General features: G+C 41.6%; 1 protein-coding gene across 5 annotated transcripts in view; it reads right to left on the bottom strand.

Annotated features, from left to right (window-relative positions):
- Positions 1-245: 245 nt before the first annotated feature.
- The window catches only part of SLC22A15 (solute carrier family 22 member 15), a 105,470-nt gene continuing 80,000 nt past the window's right edge, over positions 246-25,715 (bottom strand). Inside the window, exons 8-13 of one of the 5 annotated variants that reach the window (XR_009735047.1) lie at positions 22,799-22,884; positions 7,207-7,327; positions 5,634-5,706; positions 2,836-3,024; positions 1,017-2,294; positions 246-630 (exon numbers count right to left, since the gene is read on the bottom strand). Coding sequence is in view for 4 of the 5 variants with exons in the window: in XM_061410153.1 (XP_061266137.1) it covers positions 2,205-2,294; positions 2,836-3,024; positions 5,634-5,706; positions 7,207-7,327; positions 22,799-22,884 (559 nt within the window). In the remaining variant the exon portion in view is untranslated. The other 4 variants (XM_061410153.1, XM_061410169.1, XM_061410165.1 and 1 more) reach the window with 4 other exon arrangements.

Consider the following 25,715-nt stretch of genomic DNA (forward strand, 5'->3'; position numbering starts at 1 on the left):
CAATCTCCACAATCACTATTTTTCAACAGTTAACACCAAAAGGAAAAAAAAAATCTGTTTTTATAAAAGGCAAATTATTAAACTTTGCCAAAAGACCATCAAGAAAGAAACACTAAAGAAATTTAGTGGCACATCTGACACGAGCAGCTGGTAGTCCAGCCTTAGCAACATGTGTTCAAACTGTGTTTCCTTCCCTCCCTTCTTCTATCCTAGAGTTGGAAAAAGAGAATACTTAGGGACAGAACTAATGGAATCCTTATTTATCTAGTCAGAGGCAGAGGGAACCCCAGTACCAACAAAAAAGATGGGTTACCAGTTGGTCTTCAAAGAGAACCAAGCCACAACACTGGCTGACTCTGGGTGTTGAGTCTATGAGTAGTACATTTTTTTAACTTCTAGTTTCCACATTTTTTGATAATGGGGTCATTACTCTTATAATGCAAAGAGGCTGACAACCAGCCAAGAACGACCAAATGTTAGCTTGTTGTTTTCCATTTAACGTCACAACAAAGAGCTTCTAAGTGTCCTTGTAAGTTCTTCCTTTCTTCTTCTCTTGATGGTGGGCAGGGTCTCCATCTCCCAGAGAAAGATGCCAAGATTCCACAGTCTGGGGGTTTGGGGCAGATTTGCCTGTGATGGACAAAAGCGATACTGGCAGGAGTTCTACAACTTCCTTGATGGCTAGAAACAGCAATACATAGTGTGTTCTGGGCACAGCGGAGAGAAATAAACAGTAGTAGAGATGCTTCCTATTTATAAAGAGCCCAATACATTAAGGGCATGAAGGATATAAAATACTTTAACAAATACAAAGGTACAGGCTAGTATAGTACAAACCAAGAAGTAAATGGAAGAAGACAGGAGAGGGTTGGAGCTGATTCGAGGTGAGTCCTCCAAGATTTCCAGACACAGACACAGTGATGACTTCTATTTCTAATGAAATTTCTTTTTCTCCAAGAGATTAGCAGAAACGGAAATTCTGAAAACACAGAAACAGTCCCAGTTGGGAAACTGACCTAAAGCAATGCGGTTCAAGCTTGTTGACTCCAAGATAACACTTCTTTTTGAGATAACACTGGAGTTTCACAGGAAACACTTCCAGCACATGATTTGAGGAAACAGAGTATGACTGACTTTATTTGAAAGCCAGTGGTTCTTAACGAAAACCAACATTTCCTAGGAAACTCCTGTGCCTTCCATTCTAGCTAAACTAAACAGGCTGGGGCTGACCTAGGACTAAATGAGTTCCAGTCCTTAAAGGTTGCCCAAGTTCCTCCTTGCACAACACTGAAGACAAAACAAACAGAAAATTGTGAAAGGTAACTTTCTTTTCTTCCTTATTAAAAATGGCATCTTTTTTCTCCCCTTCAAACATCCAAGGGCTCAACAAAAGGGCTCAACATGTCACTTTTTAACTGCCCTTCCCCTCTATAAAACGTCATCATTTACTGGGCATGTTTGGAAGTTTCGCTGGTACTAGAATCTGAGATGGAAATTTGAGTATCAAAGGGAGCTGCTGGGGGTGGGGGTCGGGGGTGCAGCCACACCTTGGACTCTGAACATTACTTTGGTGCAGCTGGATTTTTTCTAGAGGGTCATCTGTCGGATTAACACGAGGAGCTGGAACCAGTCACTGAACCAGGGGCCAAGCTGAGAGCCCAGATTTCATCTCTTGGGGTACAGCTGGAGGGCCTCCGGTCATACAAACGATCTCTCAATGCTTTTCTTCTGGCACAAAAATGAATGGAATGCTAACATCAACTTGCCTCCAAAGATTCCTGATGAGAAGCAATCGAGACAGGCAGATGTCAAAGCTGATACACAGATTCCATCTTAATGGTGAGAAGAAATTTTACATATTTGCCTTTAGGTCACAATGAAGTTGAACGGCAACATAATCAAACTTCTAGAAACAACTGAGTTTATCACTCTGGCATGCAGAATTGAGCAATCTGGCCAAAGGTCATGATTCTGCACTATATCTCAACTGTAGGCAAGTTAATAGCTTTTCACTCAGTGATGTCCTGTTCATGGAAATCTCTTCTCCAACTTCCTTGGTGCCTATAAAACATCAGGCCACACTGAGTACCTTCAGTTTGTTCAAGCCTTTCTTTCCACAGCTCTCTGCAATTTCCCAGGAGCACCTGCCCTTGACAGAGGCACGGAAGATGACCCTCTGCTTCTGAGGAGGAACCTGGGACTCCTCATTTGATCATCTGAGTCTCCTCATCAGCATCGTAAAACTCTTCCTCTTCATCACTCTCGCTCCCTAAAGGGCTCTCCTTGTCCACAGACTAAAGCAGGAGAGAAGAAACGGGTAGGGAAATGGTGTCATGACATCTCTAAAATTAAATTACTGTCTAGCATTCAACTGACAAAGGTACTCTGATGATATTTATTCCCCTAAGGATTAATCCCTTAAGTGTTCTAAGAAAGCTAAGGAATCATCTTTATTTACCTGAAAATTAGCTGCAATTGGATCCCACCTTTGTTTTCCAGCATTTTTGCTCAGTTCTATTACTCTAACCAGGTGGCTTTCCAGGTGGCCCAGTGGTAAAGAATTTGCCTGCCAATGTAGGAGATGCAGGTTGGATCCCTGGGTTGGGAAAATCCCCTGGAGAAGGAAATGGCAACCCACTCCAGTATTGTTGCCTGAGAAATCCCAGTATTCTTGCCTGAGAAACAGAGGAGCCTGGCAGGCTACAGCCTGTGGGGCTGCAAAGCCCATGTGACTGAGCACACACACATTACTCTAACCAGACATTCTTTCTTTTTATTACCCCCAAAACTGTCATCATGTAGTAAAGCAGAATGATAAGAACAATTGTGTCATACCTGAGGGGGATCCAAGGTCTGTAAAGATAATGCTTCCTCCCCTAGCCTCCGATATGAGTATACTTGAAGGTCAGAAAATGTCTCCAGCAATGGGCTGTTAAGGGTTTCTGGCAATAATAAACTCAGGAGGCCTGAGGTCAGCCCTGTGGCTCCGAAGACAATGAAGGGTAAAGACCACTGCACATACTTCTGTGGGGACAGGGAGCGGAATGAAAACAAACAGAAGCTCAGCGTTAGTTTCCTGGCAGGTGACATCAGCACTCATGACTAAGGACCTGCCACGCTTACTGTCCAGGTCCTGCTTTCCCACTAGAATACACCACGCAGCCTTCCTTCTCTTCCCATAGAGAATTACCAGGGGAAACCAGAGCCAGTCCTCAGGCACAGCGATGCAACTGAGCGATAAAAAGGACTGCTGGCTGTGGAGCAGAAGCAGCAGACTGTTTCATGCTTGGGTCGGGGCTGTGGTAGGGGCAGCGTAGACACATGGCCAGGGTGAGCCAGACACTCAGCTCCCACTTGAGGCGAGTGGCCTGTGACACGGTGATCTCCACATGCAGGCAACACTGCAAATGACTTCTAAAGTTCCCAACCCTGGAACTGGCCAAACAGTCTCATACACGTGTGCTGATTCCCTAAGCACCAGAACTGAGAGGCTTGGGGGTTAAAGGTGTAAACACCCTTAAATATTCAGGACTGATTTCCTTTAGGATGGACTGGTTGGATCTCCTTGCTGTTCAATGGACAGGAGTTTGAGTAAACTCCGGGAGTTGGTGATGGACAGGGAAGCCCGGCGTGCTGCAGTCCATGGAGTCGCAAAGAGTCGGACACGACTGAGCATCTGAACTGAACTGAACACCCTGAAAAGGAAGAGAAAAGCCTAGAGAAACCTACACATGTGGTTTTGATATGCTAGCAGGCTGATCCAAAAGACATTCTCAGGAAAATTTAAATACAAACATATCATTTCAAAGATAATACTATGGTCCTTGCAGGACTAGGCTCCAGGAGATTCCTGAACTGATTATCATTCCTAAATTCCTGCATGGGAACCACCTAGTTTTGTCATCTCTGGTTTGGGCTTCTAAATTCTGTGGCTAGTTAGAATGTCTGCTTTGGTCATCTTTTCCTGATTTTTCAAAGGTGATGACATGATGGGGGAGGAGAGGGAGGTAAGGGGAGGAGGAGAGGGGGACTCTGGCCCTCTGCATGCAAACACGTGACCACACTGCAGGTGTGTGATTGAACCAAGGGGAACACTCGCCTCTTCTCAACTTAGCCGGACTCAGGGGGAAACACCATGTTGGGTTTTATAACGTTCTAGGACAGCCATCCAAAACAGGGTATCTTTAATGATAAACACCTAATGTTGGACACATTTTGCAGACTGGAACTAGTAAGACCTATACAAAGGGTCTTGTGATCTAAAATTGAGTGTGAAACATGGAGAGATGTCTCAGGGAAGAGTCAATTCTTACTTCATGTTGGATCTGTTTCTTTGACTTGCTTTTCATTGCTTTTGTCATTATAATCATACATAATGGCCTGCCTCAGAGAACCTTGGGCTTCTCAGGCGGCGCTAGTGGTAAGGAACCTGCCTGCCAATGCAGGAGACATAAGAGACACAGGTTCGATCCCTGAGTCGGGAAGATCCCCTGGAGAAGGGGATGGCTACTCACTCCAGTGTTCTTGCCTGGAGAAATCCAAGGACAGAGAAGCCTGGTGGGCTACGGTCCATAGGGTGGCAAAGAGTCAGACACGACTGAAGCAACTTAGCACGCACATAGCACACAAAGAACCATGCTTGAGGGTTAAAGTGCCATTCTTCAACTCACAGAAAGATAATCTGACCCTGGCCACCTGTGAACTGCTGCAAGAAAGAAGAGATTATCACATCCCCTCTCCAGGCTGGCCATTCTGGGAGATATTTGCAAGACTAATGGCCTTTTTATTTTATTTCTTCACCTCCTCCGACTCTGTGTTCTATGAAAGAACCTAGCATTCAGACTCTGACAAGATGGTTCTGTTGAGACATTAGTGGTTGACTGGCCTGTCACTCAGCAAACAGAGAGAGCTTGGACTCAGTATCAGAGATCAGAAAAAGGAAGTATATCCTGCTTCCTCAAGAAAAGAAAAGGCTACAATGGCACTTCAGAAATATCCTATACTAGGGTGTGGTGAGTCGTAGCCTGAGTGATGAGTGGTTGTCTATAGAACAGGCTCACAGCCTCACATCAAACCTAGTCACGTTTCAATAAGTCTTGGCTGGGAAAGTCCTAGAGAAGACCAACAGAGACGTGCCCGGGGGCTCCATGGGATCTTTCACAGAACATGGACACTTGAAGATGGGATGGAATTTACACTATTCATATCTCCCTTTCACACATTTCTCTTGTAACTTTCTTTTCCAAGTGGTGTGCTTTGTTCTCCTCATTATTAATACAGGGTACCAATGCCTAGCACATAAGGTTATGGTGAAGACTGCATGAGACGATATATGTAAGAGGCTTAGCACAGAGCCCAGCACACAACAGAAACTTCAGAAATGCTCACTAATCTGCTAACTTACAAATAGGGACAGGAGGGTTCAGGTTGGCATCAGCTGACTGCAATGAACACAGTCAACCCCTGGGAAGGGTCCATCTGCACTGACAGATCCTTAATCTAAAAGGCACAAGGTTCTCATTTGCATCGGCTCATCTTCAGTGGCAGCTGCTTGCTGCCTCTTTCTACTCAAGAGCACAAACATTTACAAAGCAGAGAATCAAGAAAGACAAAACTAGGAGGTACAAACCAACCAGTGAGGGGATGAAGGGAGCAATGATCCCACCAACTCGGGAGAACATGGAGCAAGTTCCAAGCCCAACATTCCTGTAAGGTATGAGAAAAAGCAAAAAAAAAAAAAAACCCAGTAAGTTCTAGGGGGACAATTTTAAGGCTCTAAGGGATAGTGGGCTCGGAATAACAAATCCCAAAGTGGAAGTACAGGATACTATAAGCAGTACTGCCCATTAGAACTTTCTATGATGCTGAAAATGTTCTGTAAGTTCCCTGTCCAGCATGGAAGCCCCCAGACACATGCAGCTACTCAATGCTCAATGTGAGTAAGAATGAGGAACTGCACTTTTAATTAATTTAAACTTACATAGCTACATGCAAGGTTGGACAGTGCAGCTATAGAGGCTGGTGAAAAAACGAGCATGTGAATATTTCTTGTTAAATGTTCTCATGTTTTAGGTCTCCTATTAGTTCAAATAGTCAAAGAAAAGCCAAGGCTTTATGGTCTGAAAAGTCTGTCCATTCTTTTAAACTCAACTAATTAGCTACAGAAGGATCAGGCATATAAATAGGAACTGGCTGAACATATTTTCTCAGGAAACCAAGAACATTACCTTTCTGGGAGTGTGGGTATTAAGGAGCAGGGAGGAAATGAAAATGATAATGATTATAAGTAGTGTGATCATACAGCACTCTGTTATCCCAGCTGAATTGTTAACAAGTCCACTTTCACTCTGAAAAGTGTCCCAGTTTGGAACCAAATGGCCATCCTAGTTTTATAGGGAATAGCCAGAGAAAGCAGTTTCTGGGAATAACCAGGGAATGACAAGCCAATTGTGGGCAATCTGATCTCTTACTGGGAAAAAGGTAGACAGAACCATTAGTCTTCTTGTATGGAGTCCACTTGGAATGATCCTCAAAAAAGATTGGGAAAATGCTAAATAGGGAACCAAGACCCAGCACACAGAGCCAGTTCTGCAAAGACTAAGCTGCATCTCTGCCCTTCAAATTAGGTTTGGTTTCTTGTTTTCAAACTTATTTTATGAGGGGAAACTTGGAAAGAAATATGTTGAGGCTTTTCTTGGTTTGTTTTTGAATATGTTATTTTTGATATAAGCATGTCCTTCTCATTAAAAACTACTTTTAACATGTAAATATAATATTCACTTATAACTATAAAGGATTATCTCTTTTGAAATATGTGTATTTTGTGCTAAAATACAGATTCTATGATAACAGGGACCTTGTTCTCTGGTCCACTGTGTGCCTGGCACAGGAGGGAGGGGTGTCTGAGTAACTCAAGCAATTGAAATAAAAACAACATACGAGCGCTATTCGGGTGATGGGATACACTTAGTGTAGAGTAATTCTCTCACAAGACGGACAGGGAATTCAGCCAAAGATAAAGCAACATTTTCCTCAGCTAGTAGGGCAAGACTGAGCCTCCACAGGCCCTGGGTTCATGACTGCTTACTGCGTTGCTTCTGGCCCCCACCGGCTGTGCTCTAGAAGTGAGGACCGCGCCTCTGTCAATGCAAAAATCTACAACAAAATGCAGGAAATGTGAAGGCGGAGGCTGAGGGCAAGGCGTACCTGATGACTGTGGGGTAGAGCTCCGAGGTGTAGATATACACAATGTTGAAGGCGGCGCTGATGGTCAGCTTTCCCAGCAGGGACAAGGAATGGCTGTTCACCACTGCAAACACACCTGTGTCTGAGGAAGACAAGTGTCATACCTGTGAGGTCTTCGGTGGAGAAAAATCCCTCTGAATGACACACTTAATTCTGAAGGAGTAAGAGACATTCATGGTGATCTCAAGTAGCAGAGCGGTCGTATAACTAGACACACATGCAAAAGGTTTAGTCATCTCAAACGGCACAAAAAAATATTTCTCAGCATTTTGGCCAGCCCCAGGAAATCTTTCACAGTGGCTATCATGATGGGTGACTAAACCTACACAACCTAAATGTCCATTGACAGATGAGTGGATGAAGAAGATATATATGTGTGTGTGTGTTTACATATACAATGGAATATTACTTTGTCATAAAAAATGCCATTTGCAGCAATAGGGGTGGACCTGGAGACGATCATACTAAGTCAGACAAAGACGAATACCCTATGATGTCACTTACATGCAGAATCTAAAATATGACACAAATGAACATACCTACAAAACAGAACCAGGCTCACATAGAGAGAACAGACTTGTGGTTTCCCGGGATGGGGGTGGGGGAGGGAGAACCTGGGACTCCCTCGGACTGTGTGTGTGCTCAGTCTCCCAGCGTGTTAGGGATTAGCGGATGCAGACAATTACACAGAGGATGGATACACAACAAGGTCCTACTCTACAGCACAGGGCGCTGTATCCAGTATCCTGTAATAAACCACAATGGAAAGGAATGTGAAGAAGAATATATACGTATAACTGAGTCACTTTGCTATACAGCAGAAATGAACACAACATTGTAAATGAACTATATGTCAATTAGATTAAAAAAAAAAAAAACACCCTGCACTCACTCCTGAACGACAGAGCTCCCTGAAAACGTCTGTACTGGAGTCGAGTGAGCGGCACAGAAGTCGTGAGTTCTGCCTATACGGGTATTACCCGCCTCTCCTTTCTTCCCAACCTCATTCAACAATCAATGATCAGCACGAGAAGCCCTGATACATGAGAGGAGTAAATTTCCCCAAACTCCAATCTTCAGTTTGTATTCCTTGGCATTCCATTGCAAAGATAAGTAATAACCCCACTAAACTATTACCAGAAGGTATACATTAATGTTCCTTAAAGAACAAGATTCTAAATATGGAACTACTTTTCATCCTTCCTCCTCCCCAACTTCTTACTTGGATTACTAATCAATAATGATATTTGAGTTTCCTAATGTAACCTTTTTTTTTAAACACACAATGCAAAAATACAGTTTATGCCAATTCATTTCCCTATCTAAAATGCTATCAATTGTCCAGTGGTTCTTTCTTTTTATTAATAACTATCTTCTCTGGGATCTTACAATGTAATTATTCCTCAAAAATATTTAACTTCTTCCCTTCAGCAATCCACTAGCCTCCACCTTCAAAATAACACATTTCTCCTTCTACAAAAATACCCAAAATTCTCATTGGCTCTATTGCACTTTTCCTCACTTCACAATCAAACATCTCCAATGAGTGACTGACCTGAGTGACTGACCCGCCCTTTCCTCAAGTGCATCTGCCTTGTGACTCACTACAATGTGGCTTCCAATACCATCCTCTCCTGAAACTCCTATTCTTGAAGGTCAACAGCAATGTCCTGATCACCAAAGTAATTGCTTCTCATTCTCCTTGACATTTCTGTGTAATAGAACATGCCTGTCCCTTCCTTGGGACTGCATACGTGGTTCATCAAAACCACTCTTCCCTTAAATAACTCAAATGCAATATCCTCTCCTGCCCTTGACTTTCATGGCCCCTATTCCCCAGTCCGAGCAACTGGCATGTTTCAGACACTCTCTTGTAGTTGCTTACTTTTCCAGTTTGTCTGCCCCAAATATATTTGGACTTCTCTGAGGCCAAGGCTTTGTTTGTGTCTGTTTCCCTCATGGCACCTCCCATAGTCTGAGGCACAGAGGTGCTCACTAAATATTTAATGAATGGATAAGTGTAAAGACTAGGACCGGGATTAATTTAAGTGAAGACATCTGAAGAGGGAGGCACATAATACAGCCCATTCCAAAATACAAGTTTCACATTCCCAGCTTGACTATGAAATAAATCTTCATCTACTTTAAAGATGGCGTTCTAAAGATGATGTTCTGAATGCAGTGGCCCAGCACTGCCAAACTCGACCATCTGGGGCCTGCTTCTCTTCTGCCAGGCCATTTGGAAGACTATGTCAGCGATTTTAAGCACCGAATATATTATTTCAAGCCATGAGGTGCTTGCTTCTGGAAAAACAATCATGTTCAAGGTATAGGACTGGGACTTTGATATATAAAAAATTCAAGTAAACCAATAATGAGGGCAAATTAAATTCATCAGTGATTTTTCAGGAAACCGGGGGAGTCAGGAAGTGTCTTGAGTGGCACTGAAGCAAACAGAAATGTGCACATTTGCTTGATTGCAAATGATCTTTGGGACTGTTTTCAACCCACACAGGACGGCATCTTTCAGAACAGAGCTGGAGACACTCTACATCTTTAAAACAGGTTAGGGGATTGTCATCCTGAAAATTAAATTCATATAATATGTCACAGAAAGCGACATCTAAACACCCACAAGACCCCAAGCTGAAAGATGTCTCCCTGGCAAGGTTCAGGACACTTCCAGCCACGGTTCATCTGGGGAGCCCGGCTCCAGCCACATACCCACAGAGTGCTCCCATCAGCCCGACACCTCATCTGCTGCTTGAAACTTCCCTTCTATGTTCCTGCCAATGGAGTCTGCAGTGGCCACTTGAACGTGGGGAAGCTCACTTTACCCAGAGTAGCTCATGTCAATTTGAGACAGCTCTGATTACTACAAAATGATTTCTTAGCCTTTCCCCTGTGGAGCTGCTAGGCTGTTGGTCATCATGAGCCAATGATGAGGTAGGCTTTGCAGCCACTGGGCTGGTTCCCTGGATTTCTGACCTTGGTTCTTTATCCAAAAATGAAATCATATATTATTGGCTATTTATAAATGTTCAAAGTGACTGTTGAGAAAAAAGAGTGTTTTAAAAGGAAAAATTAAGCTCAATTATCTTTGTGAGGGAAAAAACAGAATTTTCAAAACACTTATACCCTTCAAAGTAATGAACTTAAAAGGCTTTAAGTTAATTCCAATGATGTAGCTACTAAGGATGTCATTTTCAGAACTAGTTATCTGAAGTTTTCTCAGAGTCCGTTGGGGTCACCAGAATACATATCTCAGTATATTATAGTCACATTGCACTGACCCAAAGAGTAAAAGTTCAACTTTATCATCCACTTAATTCACTGGGCGATTACAGTAAATTTCTACTATTTGTGAATATGCTAAAAATCTATTTTGTGAATATGTTAAAAATTTATCAGAGAGCTCTAATGCTTCTGAAATTCATCCACGACCCTGTATGTATCAGAAGGTTTTAATGTCTTCCTTTGTTGTTGGTGAGTAATTCTTTGTATGGATATATCACAATTTGTTTATCCATTCCTCAGCTGGGGCGCATTTGGGAACTGTTATATACTATGAACATTTTTATCAAAGTCCTTTCGTGGATCTATGCTTCTGCTTCCACTGGGTATTTAGGAAGTCCTATACATTCACTCTTATGCCAATACCATACTTACTGTTTGTTTTTTTTTTTCTTTTTCTTGTTTTTAGGCCACACTCCGTAGTTTGTGGGATCTTAGTTCCCCAATCAGGGGTTGAACCCTGGCTACTGAAGAGAAAGGACTAACGCTTAACCACTGGGCCACCAGGGAATCCCCCATGTTGTCTTGATTAATACAAATTTATAATAAGTTTCAAAATCAGGTAGGATAAAATCCTCCAACTTAATTTTTCTTGATAAAAAATTGTTTTGGATATAATTTGCATTTCCATAGAAATTTTAGTATTAACTTGTCACTGCTGCTGCCAGTCACTTCAGTCGTGTCTGACTCTGTGCAACCCCATAGACAGCAGGCTCCCCCGTCCCTGGGATTCTCCAGGCAAGAACACTGGAGTGGGTTGCCATTTCCTTCTCCAATGCATGAAGGTGAAAAGTGAAAGTAAAGTCGCTCAGTCGTGTCCGACCCTCAGCAACCCCATGGACTGCAGCCCACCAGGTTCCTCCATCCATGGGATTTTCCAGGCAAGGGCACTGGAGTGGGGTGCCATAGCCTTCTCTGAACTTGTTACTATGTATCAACAAAAAGAAGCCTGATAAATATTTCACTGGGATTGTGCTGAAGATAAATTGACGTGGGGAGAACTTGACATCTTACATAGTATTTCCTGATCCTTGAGTATGGTAAACTCTTCATTTATTTTATTATTACCATTACCACCAATTCATTTATTTAGTCTTCTTCAATTTCTCCCAATGTTTTATATTTTATAGTTTTATATAGGTTTTATGCATATTTTAAAAATTCTATTCCTAGATATTTAATATTTTTATTTTTTTTTAAATAGCCTTGTTTTGTTTCAATTTTTTGTTTATTGCTGCTGCTGCTGCTAAGTCGCATCAGTCGTGTCCGACTCTATGCAACCCCATAGATGGCAGCCCACCAGGCTCTCCCGTCCCTGGGATTCTCCAGGCAAGACTTCTGGAGTGGGTTGCCAGTGCCTTCTCTGTGTTTATTGCGAACATACAGAAATAAAACCGCACCAAAGACCGCTAAATTCATTTATTTATTCTAAAAGATTTTTTTTTTAGTATTTTCTATGGAGACAATCATGTAGTCTTACGAATAAAGGCAATTTTACTTCTTTGTTTTCAGTTTGGATCCCCCTAATTTCTTTTTAATTGCCTCACTGTATTCGCTAGCTATTTCCGTAATTTCAGTAAAATGCTCCAAAGAAGTGGCAATCCTTGCCTTTTCCCCTGATCTTAGGGAACGATAATTTAGCTTTTCACCATTAAATGTGATGTTAGCTATAGGTTTTCTTTTATCAGGCTAAGGAGACTTCTAGTTGCTGTGAGTTTTTTTCCGCTTGCATTTGCACCATACTATTGTCTTTTTATTCATTTTAAAAATTCTTTAATTGGAGGATAGCTGCTTTACAATGCTGTGGTGGTTTCTGTCTTACGTCAACATAAATCAGCCATAGTACACACATGTCCCTTCCCTCCTGAGCCTCTCTCCCACCCCCCACCCCACCCCACCCCACCCTTCTAGGTTGATCGTCACAGAGCACCATGTTGAGCTTCCTGCCTCATATGGCAAATTACCACTCCAGTATTCTTGCCTGGAGAATTCCCAAGGACAGTGGAGCCTGGCAGGCTGCAATCCATGGGGTGGCAAAGAGTCGGACACGACTGAGCAACTGGGCAGAGCACAGCATCTGTTTCACACGTGGAAACACATGCATTTCAGCACTACTCTCTGTGCCTCCCTCTTTCCCCGCTGTGTCCACAAGTCTGTTCTCTGTTTGTGTCTCTACTGCTGCCCCCAAATAGGTTCATCAGCACCACTTTTTCCAGATTCCATATATAAGCATTAATATATGATTTTTTTTTTCTCTTTTTGACTTACTTCATTCTGTATCACAGGATCTAGGTACATCCACCTCACTAGAGCTGACTCAAATTTGTCCCATCTTATGGCTGGGTAATATTCCATTGTATATATGTACCACAACTTCTTTATCCATTCATTTGTTGATGGACATCTAGGTTGCTTTCATGTCCTGGCTATTGTAAATAATGCTGTAGTGAACACTGGGGTACAAGTGTCTTTTAGAATTGTGGTTTTCTCAGGGTATATGTCCAGCAGTGGGATTGCTGGGTGATACGGTAGCTTTATTCCTAGTTTTTTAAAGAAATCTCCATACTGTTCTCCATTGTGGGTATATCAATTAACATTCCCATAATTGGTCAAGAGGGTCTGCATTTGTCCACATCCTCTCCAGTATTTATTGTTTACAGATTTTTCTGATGATGGCCATTTTGACCACTGTGAGGTGGCACCTCATTGGAGTTCTGATTTGCATTTCTCTAATAATAAGTGATATTGAGCATTTTTTCATGTATTCATGAGCCATCTGCATGACTTCTTTGGAGAAATGTCTGTTTAGGTCTTCTGCCCATTTTTTGGGTTGTTTGTTTTTCTGATATTAAGCTGAATGAGCTATTTGTATCTTTTGGAGATTAATCCTTTGTCAGTTGCTTCATTTGCAATTATTTTTCCCCATTCTGAGAGCTGTCTTTTCATCTTGTTTATGTTTTCCTTTGTTGTGCAAAAGCTTTTATGTTTAAGTAGGTCCCATTTGTTTATTTTTGTTTTTATTTCCATATTGTAAAGAATGGGTGTTGAAGTCTGACAAGTGCTTTTCCTACTTGTATTGAAAGGATCATATGGTTTGTTTTTCCTTTTGGTCTTTTAATATGGTGAATAACACTGATTAGCTTTTGAATGTTAAGCCAACATTGCACTTGTGGGATAAATCCTGCTTGATCATAATGCATTACCCTTTTTATTTATTGCTGAATTGAATTTGCTAATATTTAGGTAATGATTCTTGTATCTATATTAATGAGAGATACTGACCTGTAGTTTTCTTACGTCTTTTTTTGGTTTTAGTATTAGGGTAATTGCTGGTCTCACACACTGGGTTGGAAGAGTATTCTTTTTCTTATTTTCTGAAAGAATGTGTAGAATTATATTATCTCTTCCTTATGTGTTTCATAATTTACCAGTGTTTCTAATTATGTGTTTCATAATTCCAGCCATCTGGGCCAGGAATTCTCTTTGTGGAAATGTTTTAAACTACCAATTAGATATCTTTACTGGATAAAGTGGCTATTCAGCTTATCTTTGTTTCTATACAATTTGGTAGTTTGTATCTTTCAAGGAATTTTTCCATTTTGCCTGTCGAACTTATTGGCATAAAAATGTTTATGCCAATTTATGCCAAAACTATCTCCTTATAAAAGCCTAAAATTTCTATAGTGATGTCCCTCTTTCATTCCTGATATTGGTAATTTGTGTCCTCTTTCTTTTTCCTTTATTAGTTTCAGTTCAGTTCAGTCACTCAGTCGTGTCCAACTCTTTGAGATCCCATGAACCGCAGCATGCCAGGCCTCCCTGTCCATCATCAACTCCCAAAGTCCACCCAAACCCATGTCCATTGAGTCAGTGATGCCATCCAACCATCTCATCCTCTGTCATCCCCTTCTCCTCCTGCCCTCAATCTTTCCCAGCAACAGGGTCTTTTCAAATGAGTCAGCTCTTCACATCAGGTGGCCAAGGTATTAGAGTTATAGCTTCAGCATCAGTCCCTCCAATGAACACCCAGGACTGATCTCCTTTAGGATGGACTGGTTGGACCTCCTTGCAGTCCAAGGGACTCTCAAGAGTCTTCTCCAATACCACAGTTCAAAAGCACCAATTCTACGGTGCTCAGCTTTCTTCACAGTCCAACTCTCACATCCATACATGAGCACTGGAAAAACCATAGCCTTGACTAGACAGACCTTTGTTGACAAAGTAATGTCTCTGCTTTTTATATGCTGTCTAGGTTGGTCATAACTTTCCTTCCAAGGAGTAAACATCTTTTAATTTCATGGCTGCAGTCACCATCTGCAGTGATTTTCAGTTCAGTTCAGTTGCTCAATCGTGTCTGACTCTGTGACCCCATGAACCAGAGCACACCAGGCCTCCCTGTCCATCACCAATTCCTGGAGTCCACACAAACCCATGTCCATCGAGTCAATGATGCCATCCAACCATCTCATCCTCTGTCGTCCCCTTCTCCTCCTGCCCTCAGTCTTTCCCAGCATCAGGGCCTTTTCAAATAAGTCAGCTCTTTGCATCAGGTGGCCAAAGTATTGGAGCTTCAGCCTCAACATCAGTCCTTCCAATGAACACCCAGGACTGATCTTTAGGATGGTCTGGTTGGATCTCCTTGCAGTCCAAGGGACTCTCAAGAGTCTTCTCCAACACCACAGTTCAAAAGCATCAATTCTTCGGCACTCAGCTTTCTTTACAGTCCAACTCTCACATCCATATATGACCACTGGAAAAACCATAGCCTTGACTAGATGGACCTTTGTTGGCAAAGTAATGTCTCTGCTTTTTAATATGATGTGTAGGTTGGTCATAACTTTCTTTTCAAGGAGTAAGCATCTTTTAATTTCATGGCTGCAGTCACCATCTGCAGTGATTTTAGAGCCCAGAAAAATAAAGTTAGCCACTGTTTCCACTGTTTCCCCATCTATCTGCCAAGAAGTGATGGAACCGATGCCATGATCTTCGTTTTCTGAATGTTGACCTTTAAACCAACTTTTTCCACTCTCCTCTTTCACTTTCATCAAGAGGCTCTTTAGTTCTTCACTTTCTGCCATAAAAGGGTCATCTGCATATCTGAGGTTATTGATATTTCTCCCAGCAATCTTGATTCCAGCTTGTGCTTCTTCCAGCCCAGTGTTTCTCATGATGTACTTTGCATATAAGTTAAATAAGCAGGGTGACAATATACAGCCTTGACGTACTCCTTTTCCTATTTGGAACCAGTCTGTTGTCCCATGTCCAGTTCTAACTGTTGCTTCCTGACCTGCATATAGGTTTCTCAAGAGGCAGGTCAGGTGGTCTGGTATGCCCATCTCTTTCAGAATTTTCCACAGTTTATTGTGATCCACACAGTCAAAGGCTTTGGCATAGTCAATAAAGCAGAAATAAGATGTTTAGCTAGAGGTTTATTGATTTTATTGATCTCAAAAAACCAGCTTTTGGTTTCATTGGTTTTTCTCTATTATTCTCCTGTTTATATTTTATTGATTTTTACTTTTATACTTATTATTTCTTTCCTTTTGCTTTCTTTGTGTTTAATTTGTCAGTCTTTTTTTTTTTTTTTTAATTTGCCTTCTAATTTCTTAAGGGAGATGCTTAGATAACTGATTTGAAAACTTCCTTTTAAAAAATGTCTTACTTTTGGCTGTTCTGGGTCTTCGTTGCTGCACATGTGCTTTCCCTAGTTGCGGTGAGCCGGGATAACTCTTGGCTGGAGCATGGGCCCTAGGCATGCCAGGCTTTAGTTAGTTGTGGCACACGGGCTTAGTAGCCCCGTGGCACATGGAATCCTCTCGAACCAGGGATTGATCCCATGACTTCTGCATTGGCAGGCAGATTCTTAACCACTGGACCATGAGGGAAGTCCCCTCTGATGCTTTTTTTAACTACACTAATTTCCCTCCTAACCCTGCTTTACTGCATCCCACAAACTTGATACATTGTACTTTGATTGTTTATTTTAAAATATTTTCTAATTTCCTTTGTGATTTCTTCTTTGACCCATGTTTTTTTCCAAAGAACGGTTTTTAAAATCCAGGATCTGAGGATTTCCTGGTATCTTTCTACTACGGACTTCTAGTTTAATTTACCTTTGGTCAAAGAACTCATTTTTGTAAGAGTTCAATCCTTTTAAATTTATTGAAACTTGTTTCATGGCCCAGAACATAGTCTCTCTTGGTACTTGTTCTGGGCGCACTTTCCAGACAGAATGCATATTCTGCCGTTTTAGGGATGTGTGTTTGATAAATGTCAATTAGTTCATGTTGGCTGTTTAAGTCTCTATATCCTAATTCTTTTCTGTCTACTTTTTCTATCAGTCACTGAGTCATTATAAATATCTAATTATAATGGTGGATTTGTCTATTTCTCCGCCCACTTCTGTCCATTTTGCTTTCTGAACTTTGATTCTGTTATCAGATGCACACACAATCAGGATGCACACACAATCAGGACTGTAATATCTTTCTGATGAACTGACCACTTTTTCATTAAGCATTTATAGTTATCATCAAATCTGGAAAGTAGTCGCCCATAATTTTTGCAAGTATCTTTTTTTTTTTTTTTTTAACTTTCTCCTTCTTAGGTTCCAATTGCATACATGTTGGGTTTGGTGTTGTCCTATAACTTTTGTTTGTTTCATTATGGAGTGTGTTTCGCTATGTCTTCCTCACTGATTTTTTAAAAAAATTTAATTTATTTTTGGCTGCACTGGGTCTTCATTGCTATGCTTGGGCTTTCTCTAGTTGTGGTGAGCAGGCTTCTCACTGTGGTGGCTTCTCTTGCCGCAGAGCACAGGCTCTAGGTGTGTGGGCTTCAGCAGCTGCAGCTCGTGGGCTCAGTGGTTGTGGTGCATGGGCTTAGTAGTTCCGCAGCATGTGGGAACTTCCCAGACCAGGGACTGAACCTGTGTCCCCTGCACTGGCAGGCGGACTCCTGACTGCTGGACCACCAGGGAAGTCCCCTCCTCATTCATCTTTTTTTCTGTTTTTCATCTCAGTCACTGCTTTTATTTTCATATACTCTATGTTTCATCTCTAGATGTAACGTGTGCCTCTTTTTCTATCTTCTATTTCTCTGCCCATATAATGCTTCTATCTTCTATTTCTCTGCCCATATAATCATGCTTTCTTCTGTCTTTGTAAACATATGGCATACACTTATAAGGGCTGTTTTAAGGTTCCTGCCTCCTCATTCTATTATCTGTGTCATTTTTGGTTCTGTTTCTATTGACATTTCCCCTTGTTGTGGGAGATACTTTCCTGCTTATTTGCACACCTGGCAACACTGACTGATGCCATAGGTTATGAATGTTACACTGTTAAGTGCTAGATTATGTCATATTCCTTTACATATTGATGTTCTTCTTCCTAGAATGCAGTTAAGTGACTTGGAATCACCGTATCCTCTGAGTGTTTGAAGCGCTTTTAGAGCAGGTTCTGCTATAGCAGAACAGCCTATCATGTTGGGTTACTTTGGCCCAGGAAGTCTCACCCAACACTCCACATTTGGCTAAAGAGAACACAAACCAGGCGTGGCCCTACGTTCCAAGATTTGTTCTACTTGTTCCTTCTGTTCCAGCCTCAGGAGCTTCCTCAGACACATGCCAGATCCGAAAACAGCCAAGGGCTCAGCGATCTTCTGCAGATCTCTGGGGTTCTCCCTAAATAGATCTTACTCCTCTCCAGGATTTTGTCCCAGAAAATTCCAGCTATATTGGCCTTCCCAAGCTTTACTATCCATCTTCTCAATTAGGCTCCTGCTTGGCAGGCAGACTCTTTACTGTCTGAGCCACCAGGGAAGCCCTTAATCAAGGATAGCGATCAGGTAAAATGTATGACGACCAATCTGTGGAATAAATTAGTGACTACTTTGTAACACTGCCCCCGGGGAGAACATCTACTTAGAGGCCAACCAGGGTGCAAATAGGTACTGAACAGACACACAGGCTAAGGAACGCCAAGCAATCTATTTTCTAGCTTACTGGCTGTCTCTTGTAGAGGCACACCTATGTCTGTGCCTCAGACACTGAGCACCACAATCATACGCAAATGCTAAAAAAGAGCTGGGAGGTAGAGGGCCACTTAAGTTGGCAGAAAGGAAAGAGTGAATGTATGCTTGATAAGGAAAAGTGAGGGCAAATGAGCAGAAAAGCAGTAAGAAAGTGAGTGGTCACCAAACTCACGTACAAGATGTTAACAGAAGTTTTTGAATGGCCAGGACTCTTTCTTCATATACATTTACTGGAATTTTCATAACAGGTAGCCTAAACCTCGGCCCTTTGAAAAAAACTGAGCTTTAAAAGAAAGCCATCAGAATATTTTAAAGAGTAAATATGAAAGGTTCAAAGAAAGTTTAAAGAACAAATATTTTTAGCTCAAAGTAGAGAAGACTCAGGAATAGCTTAGATGACTCCCTGCAAAGACAGAAAGGATTATGCAAAAAAGGGGTGACCATATGTTCACTATCTCTAGTGATGAATAAAATGAAAGGAAATGGGCTCCGTTGTAGTGGAAGAGGCTCATTCTAACACTGTAATGGCTATTAAAAATAGAGACAATTTGCGAAGGAACATTACGGAATGTCTTTCTCTGGAAATCTTCAAAAATAGACAACATCCACTTTTCTAAGTGTGTCAGAGGAATCCTATTCCCAGAGCACATCTGAGACTCTGCTGTGCTATTTGTTACTCAGCGTCCACCAAGGGCATGATCCATGAGGGGCTCAGCTGCTCTCTTAGGATAGATAGGAAGTGAGCAGACAGTGATGACCAGTCTAGTCCAGAGACCACAAATCTGCATTCCCTTTATCTCTGTGTAGAAACGGCTGTGTGTCAAAAATAAACTCAAAATGGATTAAAGATCTAAACATAAGACCAGAAACTATAAAACTCCTAGAGGAGAACATAGGCAAAACACTCTCCGACATACATCACAGCAGGATCCTCTATGACCCACCTCCCAGAATATTGGAAATAAAAGCAAAAATAAACAAATGGGACCTAATTAAACTTAAAAGCTTCTGCACAACAAAGGAAACTATAAGCAAGGTGAAAAGACAGCCTTCAGAATGGGAGAAAATAATAGCAAATGAAGCAACTGACAAACAACTAATCTCAAAAATATACAAGCAACTCCTACAGCTCAATTCCAGAAAAATAAATGACCCAATCAAAAAATGGGCCAAAGAACTAAATAGACATTTCTCTAAAGAAGACATACAGATGGCTAACAAACACATGAAAAGATGCTCAACATCACTCATTATCAGAGAAATGCAAATCAAAACCACTATGAGGTACCATTTCACGCCAGTCAGAATGGCTGCGATCCAAAAGTCTACAAGCAATAAATGCTGGAGAGGGTGTGGAGAAAAGGGAACCCTCTTACACTGTTGGTGGGAATGCAAACTAGTACAGCCACTATGGAGAACAGTGTGGAGATTCCTTAAAAAACTGGAAATAGAACTGCCTTATGATCCAGCAATCCCACTGCTGGGCATACACACTGAGGAAACCAGAAGGGAAAGAGACACGTGTACCCCAATGTTCATCGCAGCACTGTTTATAATAGCCAGGACATGGAAGCAACCTAGATGTCCATCAGCAGATGAATTGATAAGAAAACTGTGGTACATATACACAATGGAGTATTACTCAGCCATTAAAAAGAATACATTTGAATCAGTTCTAATGAGGTGGATGAAACTGGAGCCTATTATACAGAGTGAAGTAAGCCAGAAAGAAAAACACCAATACAGTATACTAACGCATATATATGGAATTTAGAAAGATGGTAACAATAACCCTGTATATGAGACAGCAAAAGAGACACTGATGTATAGAACAGTCTTTTGGACTCTGTGGGAGAGGGAGAGGGTGGGATGATTTGGGAGAATGGCATTGAAATACGTATAATATCACATATGGAACGAGTCGCCAGTCCAGGTTCGATGCATGATACTGGATGCTTGGGGCTGGTGCACTGGGACGACCCGGAGGGATGGTATGGGGAGCGAGGAGGGAGGAGGGTTCAGGATGGGGAACACATGTATACCTGTGGCAGATTCATTTCAATGTTTGGCAAAACCAATACAATATTGTAAAGTTTAAAAATAAAATAAAATTAAAAAAAAAAAAAAAGAAACGGCTGTGTGTAGAGTCCCACCATGTGGGTTACCTGGAATTCAGATATGTGGGAGAGAGGAAAGACATGAAGTGGCCAGGCTTGCCTAAGGTGTGACAGCTTATAGATGCACTTAGAATGAAAAGGAAAAGTTTCTCTCTATAAGAGATGATTACAGGTAGAAAACACCTGAATTTCCAGGTTGTCTATGAAAAACAGAATCTGTTGAACTGAAAACTGCAATGATTTGAAGACCATCAGTGCCTCATTGCAGACAAACAGAACGGGGCATGTAGTTCTCCCAGCTCAAGGCAGGGCCACAGTAGAGAAGCTTCTCCTTTTGCTAGCGGAAGCACAGGTGACAACTTTCTTAGAGGTAAGAGAAGTAGGCAAACCTATTGAATTCTCTAGTTTACAGGATTCCATGAAAATCACTGTAGGGCTGCGCTAAATACTGAGTAAAATCCTAACTAGAACCAACAGCGCTCTGGTCTTAAGGCACAGAGCCTCAGGCAGCAGCCAACAGCACAGCAGGTGTAGGTGGGGCTGCAGAACTAGGGCACGTGGCCTTGGCGTCTTCAGTGACCCCTGAAGAGAAGCCATCACCAAGGCAGCCCTTAACACATGATATGCTCCGACAGGAAACGAATTCTTCAGCTGCATTTCTAGCAGTTATCAAAACTTTATGTTAGGGTGAGCCTGGATGGGAGGGGAGTTTGGGGAGAATGGATACATGTATACGTGTGGCTGAGTCCCTTTGCTGTCCACCTGAAACTATCATAACTTTGTTAATTAGTTATACTCCAATATAAAATAAACAGTTAAAAAGAAACAGAATTACTTCCAAGCAACAACCACACAAAAAAGTTTGTTAGAGAGTTCCCTGGCAGTCCAGTGGTTAGGACTCAGAGCTTTCACTGTTGGTGCTTGTATACTAAGTCACTTTGGTCGTGTCCAACTCTTTGCAACCCTATGGACTGTAGCCCTCCGGGCTCTTCTGTCCATAGGATTCTCCAGGAAAGAATACTGGAGTGGGATGCCATGCCCTTCCTCAGTGGATCTTCCTGACCCAGGGATTGAACCCGTGTCTCCTGTGGCTCCTGCATTGCAGGCAGATTCTTTACTGCTGAACCACCGGGGAAGCCCAACCTGCTGGGCCTGAGTTCAATTCTTGGTTGGGAAACTAAGACCCTATAAGCTGCCCAGCTTAGCACTCCCTTAAAAATATTTGTGTTAAACCAATTTCACAATGATTCTCACCTAAAGAACAAGCGCCATGATGGAGCCCTAACAAAATCCAAAAGCCTCTAAAATAGGGTTTGCATTGTACCCTAAGCCCCAGAAGCAGAGAGTTCATTATGACCCATTTCTTATCTTTGAAAATCACTGCTAAAACCACAGTTCTTGATGCAATAGAGGGCATGCCTCAGGTGTGCTACAGCAGAAAAGAAATTGAGAAACAGCATTATCTATAGAATTTCTACAGAAGGGCAGGAATCATATTAGAAATGAATGCCAAAGGGACTTTTCTTTAAAGCTGTGTTTACATAGCAACGCGACAAATATAAAAATAGCAGCATTTCCTAAGGATGTTTTATTCACACTTTACAAAAGACTGAGAGAAGGTCAATCATCACCAATATTCTTCTTCTTCGGCTCTTGCTATTATCAGGGTGCCTTGGAAGTACTGATGGGGATGCTGAGGGGTGCCAAAACCACCGTGGAGGCCCAGTGCCCCTCATCTCCGGTCTCGTGATTGGCTGGACCAAGGAGGGCAATCTGCAGCCTTGGACAGAGTTTCCTTCTGTGCAGAACTAAATGGCCCTCATCATCATCAAATAAACAACTCTAACAACACCAGTACTGCAGTCCAGACACCCCAGATGGTAGCTTAATCGCCTGAAAGAATTAATAGTGCACCTCTAAGCACATTATTCACCCAGAGAATAGTTTAGGCAATGGAAAGAATCTGGCCCATTATACCCCACACAATTGCTAAATAATATGCAATCACAGAAATGAAGCATGGCATATGGTAATCTCTCCACTATATTGAGATTCATTGTAATAAAAGTGCTGTTCAAAACCCCCATGTAGAAACTGGAAAGGCATACCTTTCTTTTCTGGGAGAAACATGACAATAAGACAAGCCAGTCCTCCGAGGCACAGAAATGCTGCCAACGTCCGCTTCCGACCAAACCTAAATAAAACAGAGAAGTTCACGTCTCTCTAGAGAAACTTACACATTCATTTCCTCCATCCTCCAACCTTCCTTTTTAAATGTCCCCACGTTTATTACATGTTCATCTTTTCTTAAGGAGTGGGTAGCAAATGTGACTGACCAAGACATGACTTAAGTAACCATCACAAAGCAAAGGAAAACCACCTGGATGGCAGGATTAAATGATGTGTGTGGGACAAGAACAGAGAACCATTCCATCTACTTTTGTGAGTGCTTACTATGTTCTAGGCACTATCGGAAATGTTTTCTGTCTCTATCATCTTTCTTAATGCTAATAATCAACCTTTAAGACATGTGCTTAAGGGTTCTCCATCTTCTAGAGAAGAAAACTGAAACATGGAGAATTTTAGCTCATTTATTCATTTTCTGGTTATTTGTATCTTAAGCAGTTAAAATTTTATACACCTCTTTCTTAAAAAGACAAACAGAAGGAAATTTCTTGTTAGTGTACCAGAATTAAATGAAATTCATTGCACACTTTCTTGGGAGAAATAATTTTCAAATAAGAGCTCTAGACTTGAAAGAAAGATAAGAACAGTCACAAGCCTTCCTTTACTAGGCAATATGCTAGGTCCTCTGTGAGGCGCTTCAATGTTATTCGGTACTTTTATGATAATTTTTCCAGGGGACTTTCATAATCCGTGGTTTAAGGATAAATACATCAAGGAACGTAACTTCTCAAAGTCATTAAATTAACACATGGCTAAGATAGGTCTGCCTGACCCCCAGTGTGGCGCTCCTTCCCTCTGCCTCAGGTTTTAATCCTGACTCCAGTGGTGGTGGCTGGGGGACAGGGAAGGATGCTAGTCTCCAGGTTATTGTGCTTAATTTAACAGTCAGTATCCAATGTTTTTCAAATGATAGGCATCATTCAAGGCAGGCATTAGGGATTCAAAGACATACAGGACACCCCATGGACTATGTCCTCGTGACACTGTATGTGGTCATCAGAGGGGGGCACAGGAAGCTACAACAGGAAGAACACCTGAGGGGTGTCTGGCCCCCCGAGGATGCTGGGACAGATTTCTGAATAAGTCCCCTGACTCAGCCCTTGGACCATGATGTGAGTACACTCAGGCATGAAGAGAAGGGTCAGCAGAGGCAACTGGGCCCAATCCCCAAAGAAAAGCCCTTCAATTGAATGGAATCTAAAACTGCCCTTTAAAATAAGCTGACCTCAATACTCACAATGACAGCATCCAGTGCATGCTAAAGGAATGCTGTTTTTTTTTTTAATAAAAATGACGACTTCTAGAAAATGATAAATGGTATAAGCCAATTGATTTCTAGCTCACAATTTCCAACTGCCCTGGTCAGCGGTTCAGTAATAGAAGGAATCTGAGAAAGCCAAGGAATGAGTGCTCTATAAAAGAACTTTTAAAAAATATTTCAAAACTGTGCTCACTGATTATGATTGGCAAAAGCAGGATCTACTCTTCCCATCAACAAAGTCCGGTGGGACTTAAAAGGAAAGAAAAGTCTTTCTCATTCCTCCAGTTCTTTGTCTTATGTGAAAGCTTCTAAATGACCATGAGTGGGTCATGAAATTCTAATTGGGTCATGGAGTTCTATGTATGTTGAGCTGATATTCCCATTTGGGATGAACGAATTACACACAGCCTGCTCAAAAACAGTCAGGTGGTAACGTCTTTTAATATTGGGTTAAAAATCTATGAAGACCTAAATAGATATTTCTCCAAAGAAGACGTGCGGATGGCCAATCAGCATAGGAAAAGATGCTGAACATTGCTAATTATTAGAGAAATGCAAATAAAAACTACCAGATGTCACCTCCCACCAGCCAGAATGTTCATCATTTAAATTCAACAGATAATAAATGCTGAAGAGGATGTGGAAAAAAGGGAAACTTTTTCTCCATAGCGGCTATACCAATTTACATTCCCACCAGTAGTGTGGAGGGAATGTAAATTGGTATAGCCTCTATGGAGAACAATATAGAGGTTCCTTAAAAAGGTAAAAATAGAGACACCATATGATCCAGCAATCCCATTCCTGGGCATAAATCCGGAGAAAAACAGAAGATACCCTGCACTCCAATGTTCACAGAAGCACCATTTACAGTAGGTAAGACATGGAAGGAACCTAAATGTCCACCAACAGATGAATGGATAAAGATGTGGTACATAAATAAAATGGAATGCTACTCAGGCATAAAAAGGAGTGCAACAATGCCATTTGCAGCAACATGGATGAACCTAGAGATTATCATACTAAGTGAAGTAAAGTCGCTTAGAGAAAGACAAATAGCATGATATCACTTATATGTGCAATCCAAAATATGATACAAATGAACTTATTTATAAAACGTGAACCTAGATATTATCATACTAAGGGAAGCCAGTTACTTCGAGAAAGACAAATATGATACTACTTACATGTGGAATTCAAAAGGTGACACAAATGAACTTATCCACAAAACACAGACATAGAGAACAAACTTACGGTTACCAGAGGGGAAGGGCGGGGAGAGAGACATTAGAGGAGTTTGAGATTGCCAGACACAAACTACTGTATATAAAATAGATCAACAACAAGGTCCTACTGAGAGGGTAACAGGCACGAAAGCTAGGGGTCTCCAATTGGAGGAAATAGGCTGCAAGTGTCAGACGTGTTTTATCGCTCTCTTAAGCGGCAGGAGGAAATAAACTGCAAGTCTCAGATTTTTCCCTTCTCTATACAAAATTAAAAGGACGTTTCTCTTAAAATTCTGTGTTGCCATGATGACACCTGGTTCCACCTGAACTTAACTTTTCTCAAACCTTGAGCTA

This window comes from Bos javanicus, chromosome 3, assembly GCF_032452875.1.
Source record: "Bos javanicus breed banteng chromosome 3, ARS-OSU_banteng_1.0, whole genome shotgun sequence".
In the NCBI taxonomy this organism is placed as follows: domain Eukaryota; kingdom Metazoa; phylum Chordata; class Mammalia; order Artiodactyla; family Bovidae; genus Bos; species Bos javanicus.